This window comes from Xenopus laevis, chromosome 4L (assembly GCF_017654675.1).
Source record: "Xenopus laevis strain J_2021 chromosome 4L, Xenopus_laevis_v10.1, whole genome shotgun sequence".
Classification (NCBI taxonomy): Eukaryota; Metazoa; Chordata; class Amphibia; order Anura; family Pipidae; genus Xenopus; species Xenopus laevis.
This window is the reverse complement of record NC_054377.1, coordinates 32,136,365-32,160,929: the sequence shown is the minus strand read 5'-3', so window position 1 is coordinate 32,160,929 and position 24,565 is coordinate 32,136,365. Positions and strand designations below refer to the sequence as shown.

General features: G+C 35.7%; 1 protein-coding gene across 13 annotated transcripts in view; it reads right to left on the bottom strand.

Moving 5' to 3' along the window:
* Positions 1-24,565, bottom strand: part of LOC108713967 (neurexin-2-beta) — a 404,763-nt gene that overhangs the window by 176,103 nt on the left and 204,095 nt on the right. For 9 of the 13 annotated variants that reach the window (XM_041590057.1, XM_018257736.2, XM_041590065.1 and 6 more), the window contains 7 exons: positions 17,752-17,913; positions 17,057-17,528; positions 14,040-14,423; positions 11,864-12,067; positions 8,106-8,132; positions 6,907-7,026; positions 3,828-4,215 (listed from right to left, as the gene is read on the bottom strand). In XM_041590057.1, the coding sequence (XP_041445991.1) occupies positions 3,828-4,215; positions 6,907-7,026; positions 8,106-8,132; positions 11,864-12,067; positions 14,040-14,423; positions 17,057-17,528; positions 17,752-17,913 (1,757 nt within the window). The remainder of the gene's footprint in view (positions 1-3,827; positions 4,216-6,906; positions 7,027-8,105; positions 8,133-11,863; positions 12,068-14,039; positions 14,424-17,056; positions 17,529-17,751; positions 17,914-24,565) is intronic. The other 4 variants (XM_041590059.1, XM_041590064.1, XM_041590068.1 and 1 more) reach the window with 1 other exon arrangement.

Sequence of the window (24,565 nt, the reverse complement as noted above, 5' to 3'; positions counted from 1 at the left end):
AAAAAAAGGCAGAATCATGAATTCTGTGCATCACTAATTTCTGTTTATAATACTTTATTGCAATGCTTTTCCTCCCTACTTTTCTGTATAGTAAATGGAGTCTATCACACAACCATTACAGTAAGTCGTATATATATATATGTCATTTATTTTTTATATATATATATTTTTAACATCAAATGGCATGCTGGAAGTCCACTGAATTATCTATGAATAGATACCCACAACCATCTTGCAGGCAAATATGCACATTTTAAATGTGTTTTGGAAATTAAGTTGTTAGAGTTCTCTATTTATTTAACTAGGAATAATAGTAAAACAATAAATGTAAACATTTAAATAAGATTGATTGCTTTCCTATATAAATGAAGGTAGTGGGATCTTCAAAGGCATACTCCTCTAATAGCTGATAGCGGTTTTGTCTTGCTTGTTTTCATGGGGAACAGAAAATCCCTTTTGGCAAGGAAGTAACAACTGGTGTTTTCTCTTGAACTTAACCATTTTCTAGGTAGTGCTGCATTTGTCAGGAATAAATTCTGTACTCTAACCCCCCTCCCCTATCATGGACAGTGAACTTAATACATTTATCCCTATTTTAACCTAACTCAGTAATTATAAGTGTGATTTTTCTTATTACAACCTTTTAATATTATATATGTACATTTATCTATTTGCCTACTAGATCTTTCCATGTTTAATGTTTCTGTGTTGCCCCTTTGATTTAATTTAATCTCTTTTCTTTTTATTCTCTTGATGGTTTGCAGGTACGTATGTGGTTATCCTTAACTGTTCTCCCAGTATTCCAGTTTTATACACTGCACCAAGTCTAGTTTCTGTCAGGTGAGGTTAAGTATTGCAGCAGTGTTTTCTCAAATCCCCACAAAAGCACATGCATATCGACTTTTTCCCAAGTGTTATTGCATTACCACTCATTCAAGTGGCTTCTTCAGTTCATCAGAGTGGCATTAAACTTGAATATGCACTCCCTTGAGGTTAAAGCTATACTATATGAAAAGCAAATCATCCGGGTCCTGTCCCTCTTAACCCTTTTACTGTTTGTTGGTTCTATCTCTATCAGAATTATAGGTTGCCTAGCAACATTCAATTCTAATGGTACAGTACAGAACCTATAAGCATAAAATGTTGTCCCTGAGTGGTAGAACTGCAGATATTATGACCCCTGACAGTTAAGGGTTTAAAGCCTGTTATTATTTACACCAACTGGATAGGCTATTATCGTCTCTCTTTTTATTGATATATAGTATAGCCACTAAATATTTGTTCTGATTATTCTCCATTCTTTTCATTTTAAAATACTATTAGGTAAGTTCTTTTGTTTTTAGCATTACTTCTCCTTCTTCTCACCTCTTGTAGTTAGGAGAGTTAGTTTAAATACAATGGAAATAACATTTAAAAAAGTAATTGTTTCACTGTTTCATTGTTAGGGGCCCTGGGGTAGTTAAGTAGGCTACAGTATATTCCAAGATGTAATTTTTGTTTTGCTATATGATGAAAAAACACCCTGTTTATATTTTCTTCAGTGCAACAAAGTAAAGGCAATGACCTGTTTTGCAGCATTGTTGTCTCTTTTGACAATGGTCTCCACTGTATATTGCAATTAGATATGCACCAAATCCATATAAGTATCCAAATGCATTTTTTATCCTTCAAAAGGTTTGGCCATTTACCGAACTGAATCTGAACCTTAAGTTTCATATTTAAGTTTGCCTTTAGCAGACCAGTAGTTGTACTATGTACAGCTAAACTGACCCCAAAGTCTAAGGATTCGGCAGAATCCAAATCCTGGGAAAAGGGCTAGGATTCAGCTGAATCCCAAATTCAGAATGCTAAACACACCTTATTGCAAGAACTAATAAATTTCTCTCTCTCTCTCTCTCTCTCTCTCTCTCTCTCTCTCTCTCTCTCTCTCTCTCTCTCTTTATGGTATTGTCTTTATAAGATAAAAAAGGGGTTACTTTTCACCCCTAGCCAAATAATTAAAAAGCAGTTATGTATAGAGCTGCAAAATATAAATGGAGCTGAGGGTGATGAATCTGTTGCTAATGCCTGGGTAGAGAATGATACGCTGTATGTGGAAGAGAGAAGACTGCGTCTAAATGGTCAAGTTTGGAAAACTACTGTGAATAGTTATGGGCAAATCTGTCCCGTTACGCTTCACTGAAAAATTAGCGAAACTCTGAAAACATTTGCGAAACTCTGAAAACATTTGTGAAATGCACTGAAGTCAAAATAATTTTGACGCGCAACAATTTTCATGCAAATTTTTCACTGGCGACTTTTGGCCTCAAAAAACATTTGCAGGCGGCGAAATTCTGAAATTCGCCACAAATCCATGCCTGCCAAATAAATTCGTCCATCACTATCTATGAAGGCTATTTGGAATCAGGTCCTGGGATTTGGCTGACTGAGAAAACGAAAAGGGAAAGGTGATCTCTGAGTGAATCATAAACAACAGGGTGCTGGCCTTGTGCTGTGCCAATGTTTGTTAGGGGCCCTGGGGTAGTTAAGTAGGCTACAGTATATTCCCAGATGTAATTTTTGTTTTGCCATTTGATGAAAAAACACCCTATTTATATTTTATTCAGTGCAACAAAGTAAAGGCAATGAACAGTTTTGTAGTATTGTTGTCTGTTATGACAATTTACATATACTAGTCCATATCATAATACACAACACTATTATATGGATTAGTAGGCAAATATATATATATATATATATATATATATATATATATATATATATATATATATATATATATATATATATATATATATATATATATATATATATACACACACAAATATTCAAACCTTATACCTCTCCCCTTGAAAATGGTGCCTATAAGTGTTATACTATTTCCTAATACCTTATTTACAATCAGGCACTCTGGTCATGGGAATAACAAATGCTGATGCTTCCCATTTAAAAAAGGCCATATTTATTCAAAAATTAAAGAGAGGGAGAGAAAACATGTTGGCAGATACAATTTTTCATTTATTTCAAATTTTTTGACTTACTTTGAAATACATACAACTACAAAAACCGATCAGTTGTTTTGCATGCATTTGAAAAGGAAAACTCTGCAGCGATACTTGAAAAAATGTATTCCAGAGAAAAGACAATCTGTGCAAAAATTGTGTTTTTTTAATCAAGATAGAGAATCTGAACCTTTCATAAATCTGCCCCTTAGTGTACTGAAACTATGACTGCATCAAATACAAATAAATGTAGGGACAAAACAAATTAAATATATAACAATGTTTTAAAGTGCCTAGCTGCTATATATGCAACGAGAAATCATATGTCAAGGGCACGGGGATCTATTTTTGCATACATATTTATTAGCATACCTTTCTTTTGCACTTTAAATTTTACCTCTTGCTATTGTTACCTTTGATATATTTGTAAATGTAGCTATTTACCTTGATATCTTTGGTTTTCCTTTAAATTAGCTCATAAAAACACTTGTGTGCAAACCCCAAAATTACACTTAATTTTCCAAATTGCTACCTACTGTTTCTCTACAGTGTTTTCTCAAATGGCTGCCTCATCTTGCAAATCTTACAATATATACAGTAGTAAAGTCCAACAACAATACTATCTTGCCGCACACCACTTACTATTCGCTTATGCAGGGTGCATTAATCCCGGATTGCTTCCACATCCAACATACCTTCCAAGATGCGGAAATACAGAAGAAAAGTGCTTTGTATTTCTGCAAATAATTGTGATCAAGCAAGATTTCTGAAAAAGCCTAAATATAACGTCATAGCAGACTATTCCTGCAAGCGTAATAAGTTACTTACCCTTTGACAAGCTCCACAGCAATGAAATCTGGACCTTGGCCCCCATTGTAAAGAAGCAGGCCATCTGGATTTCGTCCACGGAACATGAACAATAAATGCATAGAGGCATAAGCCTGAAGTTGGGGAAGGGCTAGGTATGCTGGACCCGTCTGGAAGACCACTGGGTCGGCAAGTATTGGACGGAGACCACCAGCACGTGTATTGAGCTCACACCGTCTACCCAGTTCACCATCTTGGCACATGTCCAGGTATGGAGCCCCATTATAGCGCAGGGCTGTTAGGTGGCCCAAAAAATTTGAAGGAAGAGCTGAAACGAATCGTCTCTCAGTCATTATACCAGTTTCAAGATGGTGAAGTTCTAATCGAGTGTGGTCACCAGCCATGTGTCCTGTGGAGGAGCAGATGGGAAAACTATGATCATATAAAAGTAAATTACAGGATTGGTGGAGGAATATTGCGGGTTATCGGGTATTTAACTGCTGCAAATATATTGTTTATATAGTTTAACTAAAAAGCATAACAGCAAGTCTAAAATGTAAAAGTGTTAACATTTATGGGGTTATTTGATAAAACTTGAATTTATATCATTGTTTTATCAAACCAGCTTGGCCCAACTCCCATCCACGATTTTATCTTATTTATCAATAAATAACTTGAAAAGTCGTTATGAAAAAGACTCAATAAAATGTAAACCTTACAAATTGTTCAGATTTTATGCCTAAATCGCAATTTTTTGGGGGTTATTGCCTGTTAACCTGGAATTTTTCAGTTTATTGGATAAAACCCATAGCAGATCACGATACTGTAAAATTATACATGACCTTGGCAGGTTTGAGATGGCGGATTTTCGGATTCAGACTTTTAGCAGCTTCAGGGTATAATAAATAATAAAAAAATCCTCTAAAAATTTGAGTTTTTGCCCAAAAAAACATTGACCAGAAAAAATCAAGGTTTAGTTAATACTATAATCCCCTTAATATGCAGTATCCTAGTCTAAAGCAACTGCACTTGCTGGGTAATCATGCAAAGGGGTATTCACTATTCAAGCGTCTTCTTCAGTTCAACGGAGTGTAAAGGCATTCCCTGGCATTAAAGCTTAAAAATGAATTCCCTTGGGATTAACACTATCTCTTGTATGAAAAGCAAAGCATCCTGTTGTTGTCTTTCTTAAATTGGATTAAACCCCCAAAAATTATTTATTGATTTTTATTTACTCTGAATGATCTTCTGAGGACATTTGCAATTTACACTCATTTTATATTCTTTTTATTATTTTATTAATTATTTTATTCATTTTATTATTAGTTTTAGTACATAAGATATTCATAACAATGGTGCTGTCCTACTAGGGGAGCAAAAAATAGTGGATGGGATGGCATGTAGGCCAAATAGAATGGGCATGGAGTTTCATGCTTATTAAAGGAACAGTAACATAGAAAAATGAAAGTGTTTTAAAATAATAAAAATATAATGCAGTATTGCCCTTCACTGGTAAAACAGCTGTGCTTGCTTAAAGGGATACTGTCATGGGAAAAAAATGTTTTTTCAAAATGAATCAGTTAATAGTGCTACTCCAGCAGAATTCTGCACTGAAATCCATTTCTCAAAAGAGCAAACAGATTTTTTTATATTCAATTTTGAAATCTGACATGGGGCTAGACATTTTGTCAATTTCCCAGCTGCCCCAAGTCATGTGACTTGTGCCTGCACTTTAGGAGAGAAATGCTTTCTGGCAGGCTGCTGTTTTTCCTTCTCAATGTAACTGAATGTGTCTCAGTGGATAATGGGTTTTTACTATTGAGTGCTGTTCTTAGATCTACCAGGCAGCTGTTATCTTGTGTTAGGGAGTTGTTATCTGGTTACCTTCCCATTGTTCTGTTGTTTGACTGCTGGGGGGGGGAAGGGAGGGGGTTGATATCAGTCCAACTTGTAGTACAGCAGTAAAGAGTGATTGAAGTTTATCAGAGCACAAGTCACATGACTTGGGGCAGCTGGGAAATTGCCAATATGTCTAGCCCCATGTCAGATTTCAAAATTGAATATAAAAAAATCTGTTTGTTCTTTTGAGAAATGATTTTCAGTGCAGAATTCTGCTAGAGCAGCACTATTAACTGATTCATTTTGAAAAAACATTTTTTTACCATGACAGTATCCCTTTAAGAAAAACTACTATTGTTTAAATAAATAAGATGCTGTGTAGCAATAGGGGCAGAAATTCAAAAGAGAAAAGGCTCAGATCAGGGGTGTAAATATAGAGGAAGCAAACCTTGCGGCTGCAGGAGGCTCAGGAGGTATAGGGGCCCCATGAGGTCCTAATTCATATACAATTTTAATAAATACTGGTAAATTTGGTCAACCTGGGGGCCTAAAAAATAATCTGCAGTGGGGCCCAGCAATATCTAGTTACATGATATTACTTACACTTTCATTATGTAAGTGTAGTTTGCGTGGTCCTTTAGCAAAAATGTTTCAATGCGACAATTTTGAGTTGTAAAAATTGTTATGATTATTCCTCCTAAAACATGTACTATGTTGTTTTATCCAAAAGCTGGTGAGCTCTGATAGCATATATATTGGGTTGTGGGAAAGACAGGAAAAAACATCTTTACAGAAGACATGAAAAACCTTTGAATAGGCATATTTTTATAATATTTTTTATTTGGTATTGTAAATAAAAAGGTACTCCTAATTGATACTGATAATTGATTTGTAAATTTGTAATATGTTAAATAAAAAAAAGTATTCCTAATTTATACTGATTGAATTGATGCTGATTTATTGAATAAAAATAACATTCAAGACCTTGCATAGTCAGAAACAGCATTAAGAAAATCTCCTGACACTGCATTATCACCCCAGTCTGCCAATCTTTTGCAAAAAGATGACCTTCCTTTAAAAATATGCTGTAAAACAGGAAATTATCCCTGCACAAAGATCTACATCGCATTATTTAGATCTACATTGAATTATTTTAGTTTTTCAGATGAGACTTATGATGCAAAATTGTTAGACAGAAAGACACATAATCTACATTAATGGTGAATCACTCTAGAATTACATCTAGAATAAGATAAACTACCCTCCACAGTGACGTTGTCCACGCTGAGCTGTAGGTTTTTCCCTCTGCGGAGGACTCGAACTGTGTGCCATTCATTGTCATTCAGTTTTTGGCCCGCATACAGTGTCTCTGGGCCCTTACCTGTAAGCAGCAGGGGTGGAACAGTGAGGGTTTGATATTTTTATCTGCAACAACACAAATCTACCGACAGATGGCAGTGGTTAGCACTTGTATAATGAAACATTTTGGAAACATCTGAGTGGCTACTTTCAAGCCAAATACCAACTCAAATTAAACTATAAGAATGCCAGTGAGGTGACATTTTACAGCTTAACTATTTCATGCAATTATCAACCCGTATGTTGAAATGCATACACACTGCCACCTGTGCCTTGACAAAAACAGTGCAGTAAAGTGTTTATTTAACAAACATAAAAGCAAAGAAGTGAAGGTAAGTATAATAAAGAGAAAGGAAAAATAATGACAGCAGGAAGAAGTGAATCAATATTTTGTAAAGCAGACCTTGAAAAAATTATATATATTTATCTGGGAGAAAATACTGCAGCTTTTACTTTGTGCATATTCTGTTGCTGTAGCATTTACACAATCTATCTCCTGCTTGCTGAACTCAGTGATCTGTTTAATACAGAAAGCTTTATTTATATGTATTTCAGATTAAATATGATGTTACATATATTTATTCCTGTACCTCACACTTAAGTGTGCTGAGGTGGTTGCAATGGCTACAATGCTTATAACAGTTTAGTTTATTTTGCATTGTCACCAATAATTAAAGCAAAAAAGTAAAGAGCCAAAAACAAAAAAACTGGGATTATTGCAGGAGATTAAATATGGAAATAGTCAAAAGAGGCTCATAATATGTGAATGAAAGGTGAAAACATTTGTTTTGGGATAAACATTTAATACTATACAGCTAGATTCTAAAATCCATGAGACTGGGAAGCTGCAAACTAGGTCAGACTTGAATGCAATATAAGAAAAAGAAATTCACATACAATGACAAAGATTTAAGAAAAAAAGAGAAATGGTGAAAGGACAGACAGAAGATAAAAGGACAGACAAAAGGAAATATGAGTTGCAAGAGAATATTGCACTAAAATGAATTATAAAACTGGAAACAAAATTTAACAGAGAGAAAAATTTGAAATAAAGACATTAAAGAGAGTGCAGTGAGAGCATATATACAGCTGAAGACTTACTGGGCCCGCATACTATCCGTATACAGTCTGAGGGGGAGAGAAAGAGACAACCTGGGTTATCCTTCAGATCTTTCTGCAGACAGAACAAAGCAGTACCCACATATTCCGGGGACGCACATGTGTCTCAGGGGCCATTTCATAACCTACTTCAGTATATATATATATATATATATATATATATATATATATATATATATATATATATATATATATATATATATATATATATATATATAAAAATATATGAAACAACTATATTATTTGCTTTATGATTTCTAAGCTACAATATTTAACATCTAATTCTAACATTCTAATTTATGATATGATTCATAAGCATCAAAGGACAATCGGCTCTTTGGATAATGTGTTGATAAAAAGTGTTAATTTAATAGAAACTAATAGAAACCTTAATTTCTTTATTAATACATTTCCTGTGAAGCTAGTTTTCCTTGGCCTTGGATATTTCTAATTATCTGGTTTAACACTTCAAGTGGATTGTGTCTTAAAAATGAATATCTGTTAATATATAGGTAACATAATTTACAGTTATCTAAACCTATTCTGTTCATTGCTTAGACTTTTCTCACATTGCAATGTGTTTTCTCCCATGAAATGGCCTCCTTGCAAACTCCAGCCATACAGCCAGGCAGTAAGGGGGTTGATCCCAGAACCTAATTCCTGCTAAGCTCCCAGTGTTTCTACAGTAAGGCCCGTAAAATCTCTGGTCCTTTGAGCTTAGAAGGAGGGACTAACCTCCTCCAACATGCCTTATTCAGACACACTCTTTGCTCTTAACGTGAAGAAGAAAGAGTTGGTCCAGGGCTGATAGCTGTTGTCACCACATGTCGTCAACCGCGACGGAAAAGGGGATGTGGAAATCACAGGGCCATATCCATCCCTAGCACACTCGTTATGAGTATAAAAAGAAATATTGGTTTGAAATGGTGGAATGAAAATTTTTAATGGTGGAATTAACACAACAAAACAGCAAGTATCAGATTATTCCAACATGTATGCAATGAAAAGAAAATAACATTCATCAAATGGATGATTAATTTTTTTAATATTGAGGGATTAGTTAGTATACAAAGCTGGTGATTGTATTTATATACTTTACCGTAATATCTTATAAACTAACACTTCAGTAAACTAAAACACACAAAAAGATCTTTGTGTGTAGGCAGAAAGGAAATGTGGCATTGCTTTGGCCTTGAGAATTGGAGATGGTTTACGGTAATGGGTATAATTATAGGTAAAGAGTCCCAAAGCTGTCTCCACTTTTGGACTAGATCTGCAGCAAAATCCTGTTATGCTCTGGTTTATTTTTTATAAGGGCCATTTACAGGTTGGTGGCTTGCATATGGTTTAATGTTTTTTCTTGAGTATTGAATACTCCTGTATGTGTTTGCACTGACTTTAACTGTATGTCTCAGTGAAAGATATGGATTTAAATATAATTAAACATGCTCGCTCTTCAGTGTATGAATGTCCCATTTATTCAGCTATACTAGCATTTCAAAATAAGGGTAATACAGTTATGCTTGTCAAGATTAAGGCAGAGGCAGAAGCGTATACAGTATGGGAAGATAAATTCCCTGTGATATTTGCAAAAAATATGGCATGTCACTTACTGACAGGGACAGATTATCCTAAGTATCTCAAGCGTGCTCTTCACATGTTTCAAACCTTATGTTTCGCCATATACCGTATGTTAATTAGTTGGAAGCATTTTAAAAGTCAGGGTATCTGATCTAAGAAACATCTAAGATATGTGAACAACTAGGGGCAAATTTACTTAAGGTCGAATATCGAGGGTTAATTAACCCTTGATATTCGACTGTCGAAGCTAAATCCTTCGACTTCGAATATCGAATTCGAAGGATTTAGCGCTATTCGTTTGATTGAACGAAAAATCGTTCGATCATTTGATTAGAAGGATTTTAATCCATCGATCAAACAATTTTTGTTCGACCAAAAAAAGATTGTTAAGCCTATGGGGACCTTCCCCATAGGCTAACATTGACTTCGGTAGCTTTTAGGTGACGAACTAGGGGGTCAAAATATTTTCTTAAAGAGACAGTACATCGACTATCGTATGGTCGAATAGTCAAATGATTTTTAGTTTGAATTGTTTGATTCAAAGTCGTAGTCGAAGGTCGAAGTAGCCCATTCGATGGTCAAAGTAGCAATTCGAAGTTTTTTTTCTTCTTCTATTCCTTCACTCGAGCTAAGTAAACGGGCCCCTTGGTGTCATTTATTTTGATTTCTATGCTAAGATATTAAAGCAGAAGGAAAGGCAACAATAACTTGGGTGCCAAAAACAATGTGATTATGATTACATCTCAAGTTCAGGGACAATGATCATGTAAATATAATCTGTTCCAATATTTGTTGAACATCACAATGTTTTAAAAATACTATTTATGCTTGCATTGGACAACAAAGTCTATCCATGTATTGCCATCTAAATACACTGGGTTCCAAGGCAGACCTAAATTCTGAAAACTCTTGTCTGTTATATTATTGTAAACCATTGCATTATATACATCCATGATTATGATGTAAATAGTATTGTTTGTGACTTTAGTAAGAAGATTGATGCCGGCAAGTACAGTATAGACATGAAAGCTGGGTAAAATAAAGCATTTCAAGCCATATGTTGAGAAGGAATTGCAAAGCTATGGAGATATCCTTACATAGTACAGAGTTCAAGACTTGTACAGTATATCTCTTTTCTTGGTTTCTTAGCAATGCTAGAACAAATGACCTTTTGTGCACCATGGAATTTTAAAGCCAAGACTTTGTAGTCTTGTATATCACCAGCTTCTGATCTCTTTGTTAGCACAAATGTCACTCATCCTGGTTCAGCAATGTATGAATGGTTAAAGTATATGCTAGAAATGATGGAATAATGTAAACATATAAAATATGTCATGATAAATAGCAGTTCTGGTGTCTGAAGAGTGTTGTCTGGTGAAGATTTGCCACTCTGTGATTTCCACTCCGTGCCTGACAGACCAGATGAGTCTGAAGGTTTTTCCAAAAACAGACTACAATATTTACATACCAATACATTTAATCCCCATATGTATATTTCACTGGAAAAAAGAAACGTGTAAATAAAGTCAGTCACAGATACAAAGGATTTGGAAGAGACACATACCACATGATCTAATAGGTTTCAATTCTAATTTACAAATTGGAAATCATTTAAACGTAAGTGTATAAGTTTATATTCATACACTTATGCACTGGGGTGATGCACAACATTCAATTTAATATAGCCATTTAATATGTCTTGTGATCAGACTAATCCCTACATTATGGACTATAGTGTATATAAAGGATAAGTAAACCTTTAAAATAAATTAATGTAAAACTGATGAGAGTGCTATTCTAAGCACTTTTGCAATTTACATTCATTCATTATTTATTTTTTTTAATTCAAAGATATTTAAGGATACATGTACTGTTAATATGAATTCATTTTGTTACAACAGTCCTGGTCAGTTTCCGATAGGGATGCACCAAATCCAGGATATTTTAATGGCATATGTAGTCTCAATAGGAATAATATTTAGTAGAATTGCAGAGCTTTTGCAATAGAGTTGAGTAGAAAGGGTACAAATATTACAGTAACTTGAAAAAACGTGAAACATACCATTCAAAATAATAATAACAACATATATTTCTCTTTGTCTCTGTGATTGATCTTTATCTAAATAACAGCTTTTATGTGTATATATTTGAAATGTTACCTAGGTTTACAGTAAGCTTCACTTTGCCTCCATCAAGCTCTAGTCGGAGGGTATCTGCAGACTCTTTGGATGTAGTAGCCAAAAGAAGGCCATATGCTCTCTGGGACATAAAACGCAGTGAAACATCCTCTGCTTCTGTATGGGAAACTCCAGGGAGCAGGACCTTGAGGTACATGGTTCCATCATAACTCAACACCGCAGCTTCTGTTGGGTGAGAATTGCACACATGAACAATGGATGATATGCAATCATATGGGATAATTTTCTCATAATTAAAAAAACAAAAATGTACTTTACAATTAGTCTTGATACCTGTAACCTATGGAACCTGTAATTCAGAATACTTGGGATCTGGTTTTCTGGATAACGGATCTTAATGTGGTTCTTCATACCTTAAGTCTACTAGAAAACGATGTGCACATTTAGTAAACCCAATAAGCGGATTTTGCTTCAAATAAGGATTAATTATATCTTAGTTTGGATCAAGTACAAGGTACTGTTTTCTTATTACAGAAATAAAGGAAATCATTTTTAAAAATTTGGCTTATTTGGATTAAATGGAGTCTATGGGAGATGGCCTTTCCATAATTCAGAGCTTTCTAGATATCGGGTTTCCGTATAATATATTGCATACCTATATTATTTTCATGTCTCATTGAATGGTCTCTTTAACTGAATTGATGCACCTACATGTAAGGAACATTGAAAACAATTTTGAAAAAATTTCAGGTGTTTTAAGAAGACCCCCAAGCAACTGATCATCTTCACAATTTGCAAAGATTCCTTTGGAGCTATGATATCTGTGACATCAAGGCAACACCTAGCCTGTGACAATGTATGAAATATAACTATTATAGTCTAAGTGGCATTGGCCTGTCCCATCTTGCAGCACTCTAAATAGTCAGCAGAAGAACACAATTGTACATGTATTTAGAATTTCTGTATTGAATGCTTAGGATTAGAAAGCCATTTAAGAATTTTGACAATACTATACTATTGTAATAATTTTGATTAAAAAAAAGATGCCAGCATACTGGTGATTCACTTTGGGCATGCCGGCATGCAGATGAAGTCAGTTTGGGCATGCTGCACTAAAAATGAATAAGCATGTAATTCTTCTGCATGTTTCATTAAAGCTGCCTGCATGGGCGCATTTGCACTTAGCGAAATTATATGGAAGTGCAAAGAGCAATATCTACATCCATCGTAGCGCAGGCTTACTTCTGCTGCATTCATAAATGAGGTTCATTTTTTGCTCTTTTGCATTCCTGCACTTAGCACCCTAGACACAGGTCCTTGTGCTTCATGTTGGAGCACACATACCTGGGCTTCTCCCCTAAAGGGGGAATAGCTGTATTCATGTACTTTAAATATGCCGTAAGACATATAATAACAGTAAACAGAGAACACATGATGTATGTATGTGTTCTCTGTGTTTCTTTGGTGTTGTCAGTAAAAAGAATCTGAGAAACCTAAAGCAATGAGGTTAAAATGGCCTTGTGTTGCATGAAAAGACAGATTTCTGTTTTAAGTTTTCAGGCTCCATGTAATAATTCTAAACGCTTTAATTTAAAAATTCTAATCATGTGAAAATTAATTCAAAGGAGTTGTTCTCCTTCCAACACTTTTTTTAAGTTCAGTTGGTTTCAGATAGTTTGCCAGAAATAAAGACTTTTTCCAATTACTTTCTATTTTCTATATGTGACAGTTTTTTCTAATATTGAAGTGTAAAGCATAATTTTTTACCTTCTAAAGCAGCTCTGGGAGAGGGGCGGGCCACCAACCCTGCCAACTGTTCTAAATTGATAGTAGTTGATACATTTCTTTCCTTTGTCGATGCTGAACAGAATCCCTGGGTTTCATTAAAGGCAGCTGTTATAATAGATCGCTGCTAATATTCCAGAGATGCTGCTGAAAAATGTATCAACTGAATGATGCAAAATTGTTAAGTCTGCACCTGATTTACTGGGCTGCCACACTCAAAACCAAAGACTGGGACATTAAACTTTAAACTTAGACCTTGGAAAAACAAATAAAAATAAAACATGGAAAGCAATTGAAAAAAGTCTTTATTTCTGGAGAAAAATCTGAATACAACTCAACTTAAAAAGTGTTTGGAAGATGAACCACCCCTTTAAAAGACGTTTAGGTTTATTTTTATTTCCTCATTACTCACCCCTCTCACAGCTGTCCCCAAGGTATCCTGTCCCCACACAGTCACAGATGAAGCGGTTCCAACCCTCACGACACTGTCCACCATTTCTGCAAGGCGACGAAGTACACTGTCGCTGTGTTTCCCTAGTACAGAAAGGAGTAAGGCCAGGAGCCCCAGATAACTCTGCCAGTCTTCGGATATCTCTGCTTTTGCCATCAACAAAGAGATCTCGAATGCAACCAACAAATCCTAGACCAAGGGATGCTGTCCAGACCTCAGGGGGAAGTTGTAAGTCTTCTCTTGGTTCAGATAGCCCCCCCAGATACATGTCCCCTTCAAGGTCAAGAATTTCACTTTCACCCCCAACCTGGAATGGGGTGTTTCGATTGTTAACTGAGATAGAACCTGTGGAAATGGAGCAGAAAAGCACAAAATCACAAACGCACAAAAGATATTGAAAGTCATTAAAGACAAATGCAACAGATATAAAATTATTGTAAAACAAAACATTGAGCAAAAGAAGTGCAAAGCTAAATTTAATAAAAAGCATATGAAAAAGAAGAAATATGCAAATAATTCGACACTGCATGAACAACTTGTTTAGCCATAATACAAAGCTGAGGTTAGTCCTGAATGTAAAGTCCCATTCATACAGGCATGACTGAAGCTGCTTTAAGACAAGACTTTTCTATAGTCACTTAAACCACCTTTCTGCCAAACGGCTTTCTACTAAGGTACGCTTATAGGATTCTAATGTCCATTATTACTCAAATCGAAAAGTGGAGGTGTCCATTTGAACCACAAAAAGAAACCAGGGCTGCTATGACAGATGCACTTGGGAGCTACAGTATGTTTTGACATATCTGTTAAGGGCTATAGTTTGCTGTACTGGGGAATCCATTGCTGAAAGTACTGGTTGTGGCTTTAAACTGCTTACCAACTGCTACCTCTATTTACGAAGAGCCTGAGCAGGCTGGGGTAGCATTCCACCCTTCTGATTCTCTGATGGAGGGCTGCACATAACCTTCACCCCTCCTGCCTACTCACAATAGGTCTGAAGAATGTTTAGATCATCAACTTGGGCCTTTAGCCATTACTGTCCATGGTCATTATAAAAAGGTTGCCATTCAGGTGCATCAGGCTTTGTAAAGTCTCACCCAGGCAGCATGGAGCTTGTTCTAATGTGCTGCTAACAGATCTAGTACTTTCAGACATACAAGGAATTCCCTGAACTTGCCCTATGATCAAACATCTGCTGCTTTGAGATTTGTTTTCACTAAGCCCATTAATACCTTTACCTTCTTTCAAAGCTTTTTTTTGGGTAACTTTCAATTAGATTTTAAACAAAAAGGTTTGGAAAATGAATGTTGCTCTTTTAACCACAGCAATATGTATTTATTTTGGAATATTATTTTGCAATACATTAGGGGCCGATTCACTAACTTCGAGTGAAGGATTTAAAGTAAAAAAACTTCGAATTTTGAAGTGTTTTTTGGGCTACTTCGACCATCGAATGGGCTACTATAACCTTCGACTACGACTACGACTTTGAATCGAACTATTCGAACTAAAAATCGTTCGACTATTCGACCATTCGATAGTCGAAGTACTGTCTCTTTAAGAAAAAACTTCGACCCCCTAGTTCGCCATCTAAAAGCTACCGAACTCAATGTTAGCCTATGGGGAAGGTCCCCATAGGCTTTCCTAAGTCTTTTTGATCGAAGGATATTCCTTAGATCGTTGGATTAAAATCCTTCGAATCGTTCGATTCGAAGGATTTTATCGTTCGATCGAAGGAATAATCCTTTGATCGTTCGATCGCACTATTTGCGCTAAAATCCTTCGATTTCGATATTCGAAGTCGAAGGATTTTAATACCCAGTCGAATATCGAGGGTTAATTAACCCTCGATATTCGACCCTTTGTGAATTGGCCCCTTATAGTTTCCATGATAGCATGACTCTTAGCGCAACATTTTATCAAATTAAGCGGACACTACAAAAAAAACTCACCTATTCTCTATTCATTTCTGTGGGACTTTTTGAATTGTATTTAAATGGGGAACTCTAACTTTCACCCATTGATAAAACAATTCTAAAAATTACATAGGATTGAATAGAGTGGGTGAGTTTTTCTGTGGTGAGCTCTTATCTCACATTTTGATAAATTTGTCCCTTAGATTGGTTATGGCAATCTTATTTATATAAGCTATAGTAGTCTTTCTGAAGGCAACAGACAATTTTTACCAATGCAGGGCAACTGTACATTATATTTTAATTACGTTCATGTTTTTATGTTATTGTTCCTTTAAGCTGCTCTTCTGTAGGTATTCTGTACATTTAACTGGGGTGGAGAGGCATTGAGACTAGGGAGTTAGAGGGCTAAGACTCCCTGAGAAGCTATCTGTAGCAAACTGTGGCTTCACAAAAATAGTAAATTCATCATCATTATTAATTTATCAAAACATAAAATGCACATCACTTTAAGTCCAAAATATATAACAAATATAAATATAATTATATCAGGGGATATCCACTAAACAATGATTCTTTTGTTGCATAATGAAATAACATGTGATACTAGGCAGCTTTCCAATATGCAAATAAACTTCTCCAATATTTAAAGTTATTTGTAAATGGAATTACACATGAAGACAGTTATTTTTCTTTCTTTTGTTATTCTCTTCCCCTTTTTCCATCTTTCCTCAAGCTAAGACTCTAATGCTTACAATGCCTGGCACCATTCTCTTATTCTCATTCTTCTCAGGTGTTGTTAATAACATGTAAGGCACTGTGTAAAGTGGAGTGTGGGTTGAAAGAGGGCCGAGAAATGATAAAAGGGTTTTAGATGTTTGATTAGTCAGGGTTGTCAGAAGTCAATGGCAAATAAATGAAAAACTGCTTAGAATAACATTTTCTTATGTTATAGAAAAAGTAAAATTTTTTGGGTGGTTGCATATTTACATCACACCCATTGCTAATGATTAGCTGATGTTAAAAAAAAATCATGTTTACATATAACTATATGCATGAACTAACCTTTCCTGCCGTCCCTCTGAATGTCCACATGGCACCATTCTCCATCATTGACCTTCTTGTGGCTAGCTTTAACCTTGATGCCACCAGATCCAAGATCAAGCAACATATATAAAGTTCCTTCAAGTAACTCCACTGCAAAGTAATCTGCCTTTGGTTGTCTCTCTGGTCTTCCAGTAACCACTACTCCTGGAGCTGTTCCCAATGCACTTCCACCTGCACGTGGCCTCCCCTGACTAAAGAGCAGGAGACCACTAGGCTCTGTTGTCCTGAAGTCAAATGATATGGATCCAGCCTTCTTGGTCTCCCACCGTGGCAGGCGTAAAAAAGATTCAGAAATCTGAAATGTGACAGGATCCAGAGAAGGGACATTCTCACAGCGAAATACAAGGTCACCACTTAGTCTCATTTTTGGATCTCCCTCTGAAGCAAGACGGGAAAGTTCGAGTTTGAAGTCATTATTTTTGTAGACCACCTAATAAAAAGAGTAGGTTGACATAAAATAGCTTATTGTTGATCACAGTTTTCAATTTCTCATATTACATGCTGTTATTTCTAGTGTTTTCTTCTTAAACTTTTATTGTACTTGTTAAATAATGTAATATATTATTATTTGTTAAAGTACAAAATTGTTACCCATACCTTTAAAAGCCTATACAATAATTTACTCTGGAATTATGTCTTTTAATTATACTCACATCCTTAAGGCAGCCCATAAAGTTGTTACTGACAGGGGATCCTGGAAGGTCAGCAGTGTTTGGACTGCCCCCTATATAAAAGAAGTCATCACTCCCCAGCATGGTGTAGTCCTCTTGTGTGTATCCAGTTGAAGTTAGAATCCCATCAACTGAGATGGTAACCTAAGGAGATGAGATGGGGGAGACAAGGAAAACAGACAGAGACAGTGTGTGGCAATATGGGAGAATAGGAGAAGGTAAGAAGTGAGAGAAAGAGATCAAAAGGGAGAAAGAGGGAGAGGAGAAAGAAAAGGATAAGAAGAAAAAAGTTAATAGGAGGAGCACTAAGCTGTTAATTATTTATTTATTTATTTTTATGTCTGTTCTGTCTCTGAGGCAGGACCAGCTCTTCACCAATCATGAGGAGGAAAAGGGATGCAATTAAAAAGAGGGGCAAGTGAAATACAGAAGAAGGCAGGCAAAGAAACATGAGGCCAAAATAAAAATATAGATGACTGAGGAATATCTAGGAGAGTTGATTGATTGGATAAGGATATAAGAGCAATAAGGTCGATGTTCAGAAACAGGGAGGGTTGGGGTACTTATTTGTGAGAGGAAGATGTAGTGTAGAAGTATTCTTTTTTCCAAACAAGTCTGTGAAACAATTGATGAGTTTTAGGAGAGTGGAGAAACATATTCTGCTTGAAAAAAAATTGTAAAAGGATTTGAAGTATCCCCACTGAAAGAACACACCAATGAAAAATGTATATTGTAAATCTTCGTTGATTTATGCACCTGTTTTATTAGTGTTCCCTTTGAAAGTAGGCGTAATGTCTATCCTTTTTTATTTTTACATGCTTGATATAGCAGTGTATTTTAAACTGATTTGTTTTAAATGAATGTGTCTTAATTTTCCATTAAGCAGATAAGTAATATTTACAATTTCACCTGTTAATTATAATTTGAAGTTATATTTTTTCTTGTAAATCAATAGTCTGATTCTTAATTATATAGTCTGATTAATATTATTATTAATAGCGGATACAAAGTATAACAATAATTAATGAATAAATAGTATATCTGACCATTAGCCAGGGATCCAATTTAGAAAAATGCAAGGATCATGTCCCAAAGTGAGATTCAGTACATGCACCTTATAAATATATCTATCTATCTATCTATCTATCTATCTATCTATCTATCTATCTATCTATCTATATATATATATATATATATATATATATATATATATATATATATATATATATACAAAAGAAACAAATCTGGTGCACAGCAATAAAGAGAGAAACGCCTGTGTGCTGGTCAAATGTCCCTTTTAATTATATCCAAAAAATACAGCCGCACCAACAGGACTTTTATGAAAACAAAAAGTGCTTTTATTCAATGTTTCAGCCCCGTACTTGGGCCGTCCTCAGGAAGTGTAAATCCCTATATCCCAAACCCCACATTTAAACATTTACAATTGGCGCCAAACAACGTCCAGCAATGACGTTCTGTCTAGGCGTCTGATGTAATCAGTGACGTGAACAAGTGTGACGTGTGCAGCGTTCATTCCCTTTAGCCTAATGTAGCGACAAGCCAAGTATTCAAATAAAAAAACTTATTCTCAAGTGACCGATCATGAGGTTCCATTGTGTGCCCAATGTTCCTCATGTATCTACATGTGCAGTTTTGTGTCCCGTGAAAACATTCAAACACCACCAATAGTTAATCCGTTGTTACCCTTTGACATCTCACTATTTGTAGCACCCTTTGCGGAAAGTACCTGTGGCTTCTTTGTTCTGCATGCCCTTTTCGCCCCCTCTGCAGATACGGTGCAACACCGAACGTGGGACACCCGATCCTTGTGACTGGCTGTGCTTAGCCCCTGTCGGCTTTCCGTCTTTACATCGGGAGACAGGCTTGCAAGGTGGACAAAGCCCCTAGCAGTTGCACGGGACAACGGTGGGGACACCCGTAGCTTCGTAGGGTAAGTGACGGGGCTGTATGTAGACACGAACACCTAAATGGAAGCTAACAGTAGGAATCCTGCATATGAAGTGTCACACAAGTGCTGACTCCCAAGCACGAATACATAGTAGTCCCGAAATGTGGGAAGAGTTGCCCATGCAGAAAGCAGGAGCAGACGCGGAGGGAGCACTGTCTTACGACAGTGTAGCCAGCCAAGACTCCCTGCGTGCAACATAAGGAGAGTGCTGAAGGACGGGGGTCAGACGGAACACAGCAGTGAAATCCTAAGTTACGAGCGGAAGGTTGCCATGGTAACCCGTGTAAAGACGGAAAGCCGACAGGGGCTAAGCACAGCCAGTCACAAGGATCAGGTGTCCCACGTTCGGTGTTGCACCGTATCTGCAGAGGGGGCGAAAAGGGCATGCAGAACAAAGAAGCCACAGGTACTTTCCGCAAAGGGTGCTACAAATAGTGAGATGTCAAAGGGTAACAACGGATTAACTATTGGTGGTGTTTGAATGTTTTCACGGGACACAAAACTGCACATGTAGATACATGAGGAACATTGGGCACACAATGGAACCTCATGATCGGTCACTTGAGAATAAGTTTTTTTATTTGAATACTTGGCTTGTCGCTACATTAGGTTAAAGGGAATGAACGCTGCACACGTCACACTTGTTCACGTCACTGATTACATCAGACGCGTAGACAGAACATCATTGCTGGACGTTGTTTGGCGCCAATTGTAAATGTTTAAATGTGGGGTTTGGGATATAGGGATTTACACTTCCTGAGGACGGCCCAAGTACGGGGCTGAAACGTTGAATAAAAGCACTTTTTGTTTTCATAAAAGTCCTGTTGGTGCGGTGTATTTTTTGGATATATTTATATATATATATATATATATATATATATATATATATATATATATATATATATATATATATATATATATATATATATATTTCTTCCATTTCTTTGGCTCTAGATTTGTCACATTATTTCATCTATCATTTGCCCCTTTTCTCCTTCCCCTCACTTACTGTACCATTAACACACGTTTTACCTATATAAATTAAGGGGGTACATTATTTGTTATTTGCTATCATCCGTATGTAACTACTGGAAAATAAGCAGTTTATTAGCTGTGCAATATAATTATTAATTTTCTTTTTTAAAAAGGTAGGAATTCATTTTTTCAGAAGTACAAATTGGTTAAGTGTGGAATGGTACCTGTTTACAGTTTGTTGTGTTTTTGTGTTGCTTTACAGCCACTGTTAGTAATACATGGACATGCAATTACCATTTGAAGTGACACTGTGCTGGTGTTTTTCTTTTATTCTTTGTGCTGGACAGCTCCCAGATACAATCACAATCTATCAGAAATCTCCTTTATTGCAAATATTATTATATAAGTGAAACGCAAAGTCATATTACATATTCATTCAGAACAACACTCAAATCACATCTCACCACAGATTATTTGGCCCCTCTGTTCAACTGTCCACTTACATTCATCTTCACATGAACAAATAAGTCTCAGATCCTTAGGCAGACACATGTTATCACACATAATAGAGAAGCTGAGCACTAAGCTATGAAGTCTTAGGTTTGCCATACAATCTGGCTTACTGTTAATTTGTAAGCATGCAGGTGAGCAGCCTTAACATTTTAACAACATTATAGTCATACTCTTTTTCTACTGTTTGTTATGCTGCCGTGTGGCATGGGATTGCTGTATGATGCAGGTAACTTTTCAAAGTCTGCAACCTCTTTCTATGGTGGAACACCTGAGTTACACCACACAATAACACAGTGGGTTCTCTGCCATTACTGCTATAGGAAAAAAGTAAGCTGCAGCAAACAGATGCCAGCATTAAGATAATGTTTGATAACATGGTAGTAGGGTGTATTTATATGCTGTACCCCTTTATAAACACCTTCTACTGACAGACCATCTTTATGTCATAATTCTCCACATTTCCTTTGAGTAAGGGTATCAGAGAAAATATTTCCTGTTCCTGTTCCAGGAATAAAGCCATTTTTATTCTGCAGTGTAGAAGCTTCTGTTTTACTTAAGTGGTTTAACAATGGAATTCACTGCCAGGCTTTTTTCATTTTTCTTAACACCATTCTGAATAAACAGTGTGTTAAAGAGAAAGTGTGCTGCTTGTGAGAGAACTGCACATTGAGGGAGAAATATTTCTCGTTTTCTTGGGCCTTGAATGTCAACATCAATGGTTATTTAAGCATAAACTTGCATGCCTTGCAAAGGCAAAAATACTCACAGTATAAAATACTGTTAGAACCTTCAATACTGAAAACAGTTACCAGGCAAATAACTGATTGTAAAACCAATTCTGTATTCTATTCTATTTATTTACTAACATCCGAATTTATCTCATTTTTTTAATTAAAAAAAAATCACCAAACTATAATACCTGATTTGACCTTATTTATTATTTAAAAAGCTTCATTCTGGCTTTTTGCTGCATCTGGCTTAATAAATCACGAAAGATTCAAATTTAAAAAGAAAAACCCAAAAAATGTAAGTTTTGTCCAAAAAAGCAAGATCGGAGTTTAGTAAGTAACCCCCTTTATTACTGCTTTAACAATTTATGATATGATTTTGTGAATGCTGTTCTTTTTTCTAATGACATAAAAATGTAATCTTATAGCAAAGATTATATTATAACTTTAGAAGATATACAGCATATGCCTGTGAGCTCTTCCAGAGGGATGTCATAAATATCAACCTGGAACTGTTTTGATATTAATTGATTGTTACTATCAGAATATTAATGAGGTTATCACCTGTTTTATTTTTAAATAGGCCATAAGGTAGGTCAAAGCAGATATACTGTAGCTGTTGGTCTCCTTAGAGACCTTTGTTTCAATACTTTAAAATCATATGCAATGGATGCTGTGGTTTAGCACTCAGGAACTATAACTTTTCTTTATTAGAGGGGTTTCCTGGAGCACTTTTGTTAAGCAGTTAAATGTTATAATAAAAAAACAAACAATAGGATTGTTTTGCAAACAAAGATTTATATGAATTTGAAAAGAATATTCTTGCGCACATATCTGAGAAGGAATTGAGGGAACATTGGCCATGCACTATTTTTTTACATTACCCAAGTTTCAGTGAGTCGTGTGACAGAAATGACAAAACTGATGACTTCACTAAGGGGCTGATTCACTAAATTCGAGTGAAGGATTCGAAGTAAAAAAACTTCGAATTTCGAAGGTTTTTTTGGGCTACTTCGACCATCGAATGGGCTACTTCGACTACGACTACGGCTTCGTATCGATCACATTTTTCGCTGTTTTGCAAATTTCTTGGTGAAGTGAAGCAGGACAGATTCACTCATAACCATTAAGCACCATTAAGCACCATTTATAAGCATATAATACACAAGAGCCATGAATATCCTGTAAATTACAGTATATACTTATAAATGGTGCTTAGTGATGTCATTGGTTATAAAAGGAGCTTAGTGATTTAATTTCTGTCACATGACTTACTCAAACGTGTATTATAATAAATTAAGTACCCCCTGGTGCAAAATATGAGGATGTTAGAAATTACCTTGGAGTTTCATGACCTGTATAAAAACACTCCGCTTTTGGCTTTGTTTTTTTATATGGTCATGGAACTCCTCTGTAACATAATATCCTTCTATTATACAAGAGGGGGTATTTTATTCAGATAATCATAGTTCTTTTGTTCACACACACACACATTACTGACAGTGGGGCAGGTTGCAAAGTGCAAACAACAGGCCCTAGACTATTAGTAGTACACGTGTTTGTGTGGGAATATGTACAATCTACTCCAAATATTCAGCGCAGTAACAATAAACAATTAAAAGAAAAGAAAGGGAGAAAAAGATAAAAGAAGTTAGGGGAAAAGCAATAAAACAGAACAGTTAAGTATTACATTGTTTTTGTTTTTTGTTATTTGTTGTTTCCCTTCGTTTTTTTTTCCTTTTTCCCCTCCTTCTTTCATTTCCTTCCCTGTCAAGACTATTACTGGGAAGTCCACTATTACTGGGAAGTTTGCGTGTGTGTGTGTGTCGCCCTAGACAATGAAAGCTGCAGAATGAACAAGTCATAAAACAGCTTTTTCTTTATGAATTTCCAAATGTTAAACTCTCAGAATATTTTCTGATATAATAGGAATGATAAATAAGGATTTATTTCATCTTACCTCTGTTGTCATTTTTGTTAAATGGAGAAATGAGAAGTATTAGTTGCTTTTTTTATTGAAATTCTCCCTGTATAGCTAAACTTGGTACATTAGCCTCTAGTGTTTCGTGCATGTTTGCATTTAATATAAACAGCAACAAAAGGAAATTTAATAAGGATTGTGTATAAGCACAAACATATATTCGACAAAACCAGCCTTTGGCAATGTTATTAATAAGGGTGAAATGTCACAAACAAAAACTGCAACATGCTCTGTGTAGTGCTCTGCTAGTAATACTTTATTTCAACATTTATATTTACTGTGTTCTGCTCTTCTTATTGCATGTAAGACTGTTCCTTTTGAAACCTAATAGTTTACTTAGTTGGGGCATTACAATATGCCAACTAGACCTTGTGGCTGCAGGGGGCTATACAGGGTCCTGACTGATGAGCAGTTTTAATATATGTTTGAAGAACAACAATTATTGTACTGTAAGTCCTGGTAACATCTAGATGTAAATGTGCCAGATAAAACCTAGCAGAGAATGCTTGCTGCTCAGCCAACAATTTGTTAAAGGCTCCACAAACAACACTTAAAGGGGGTTATTTATCAAAGTTTGAATTTATCTCAATATTTTCTGCTACAAACTCCAATCAAATCCGCTCTGGGTTT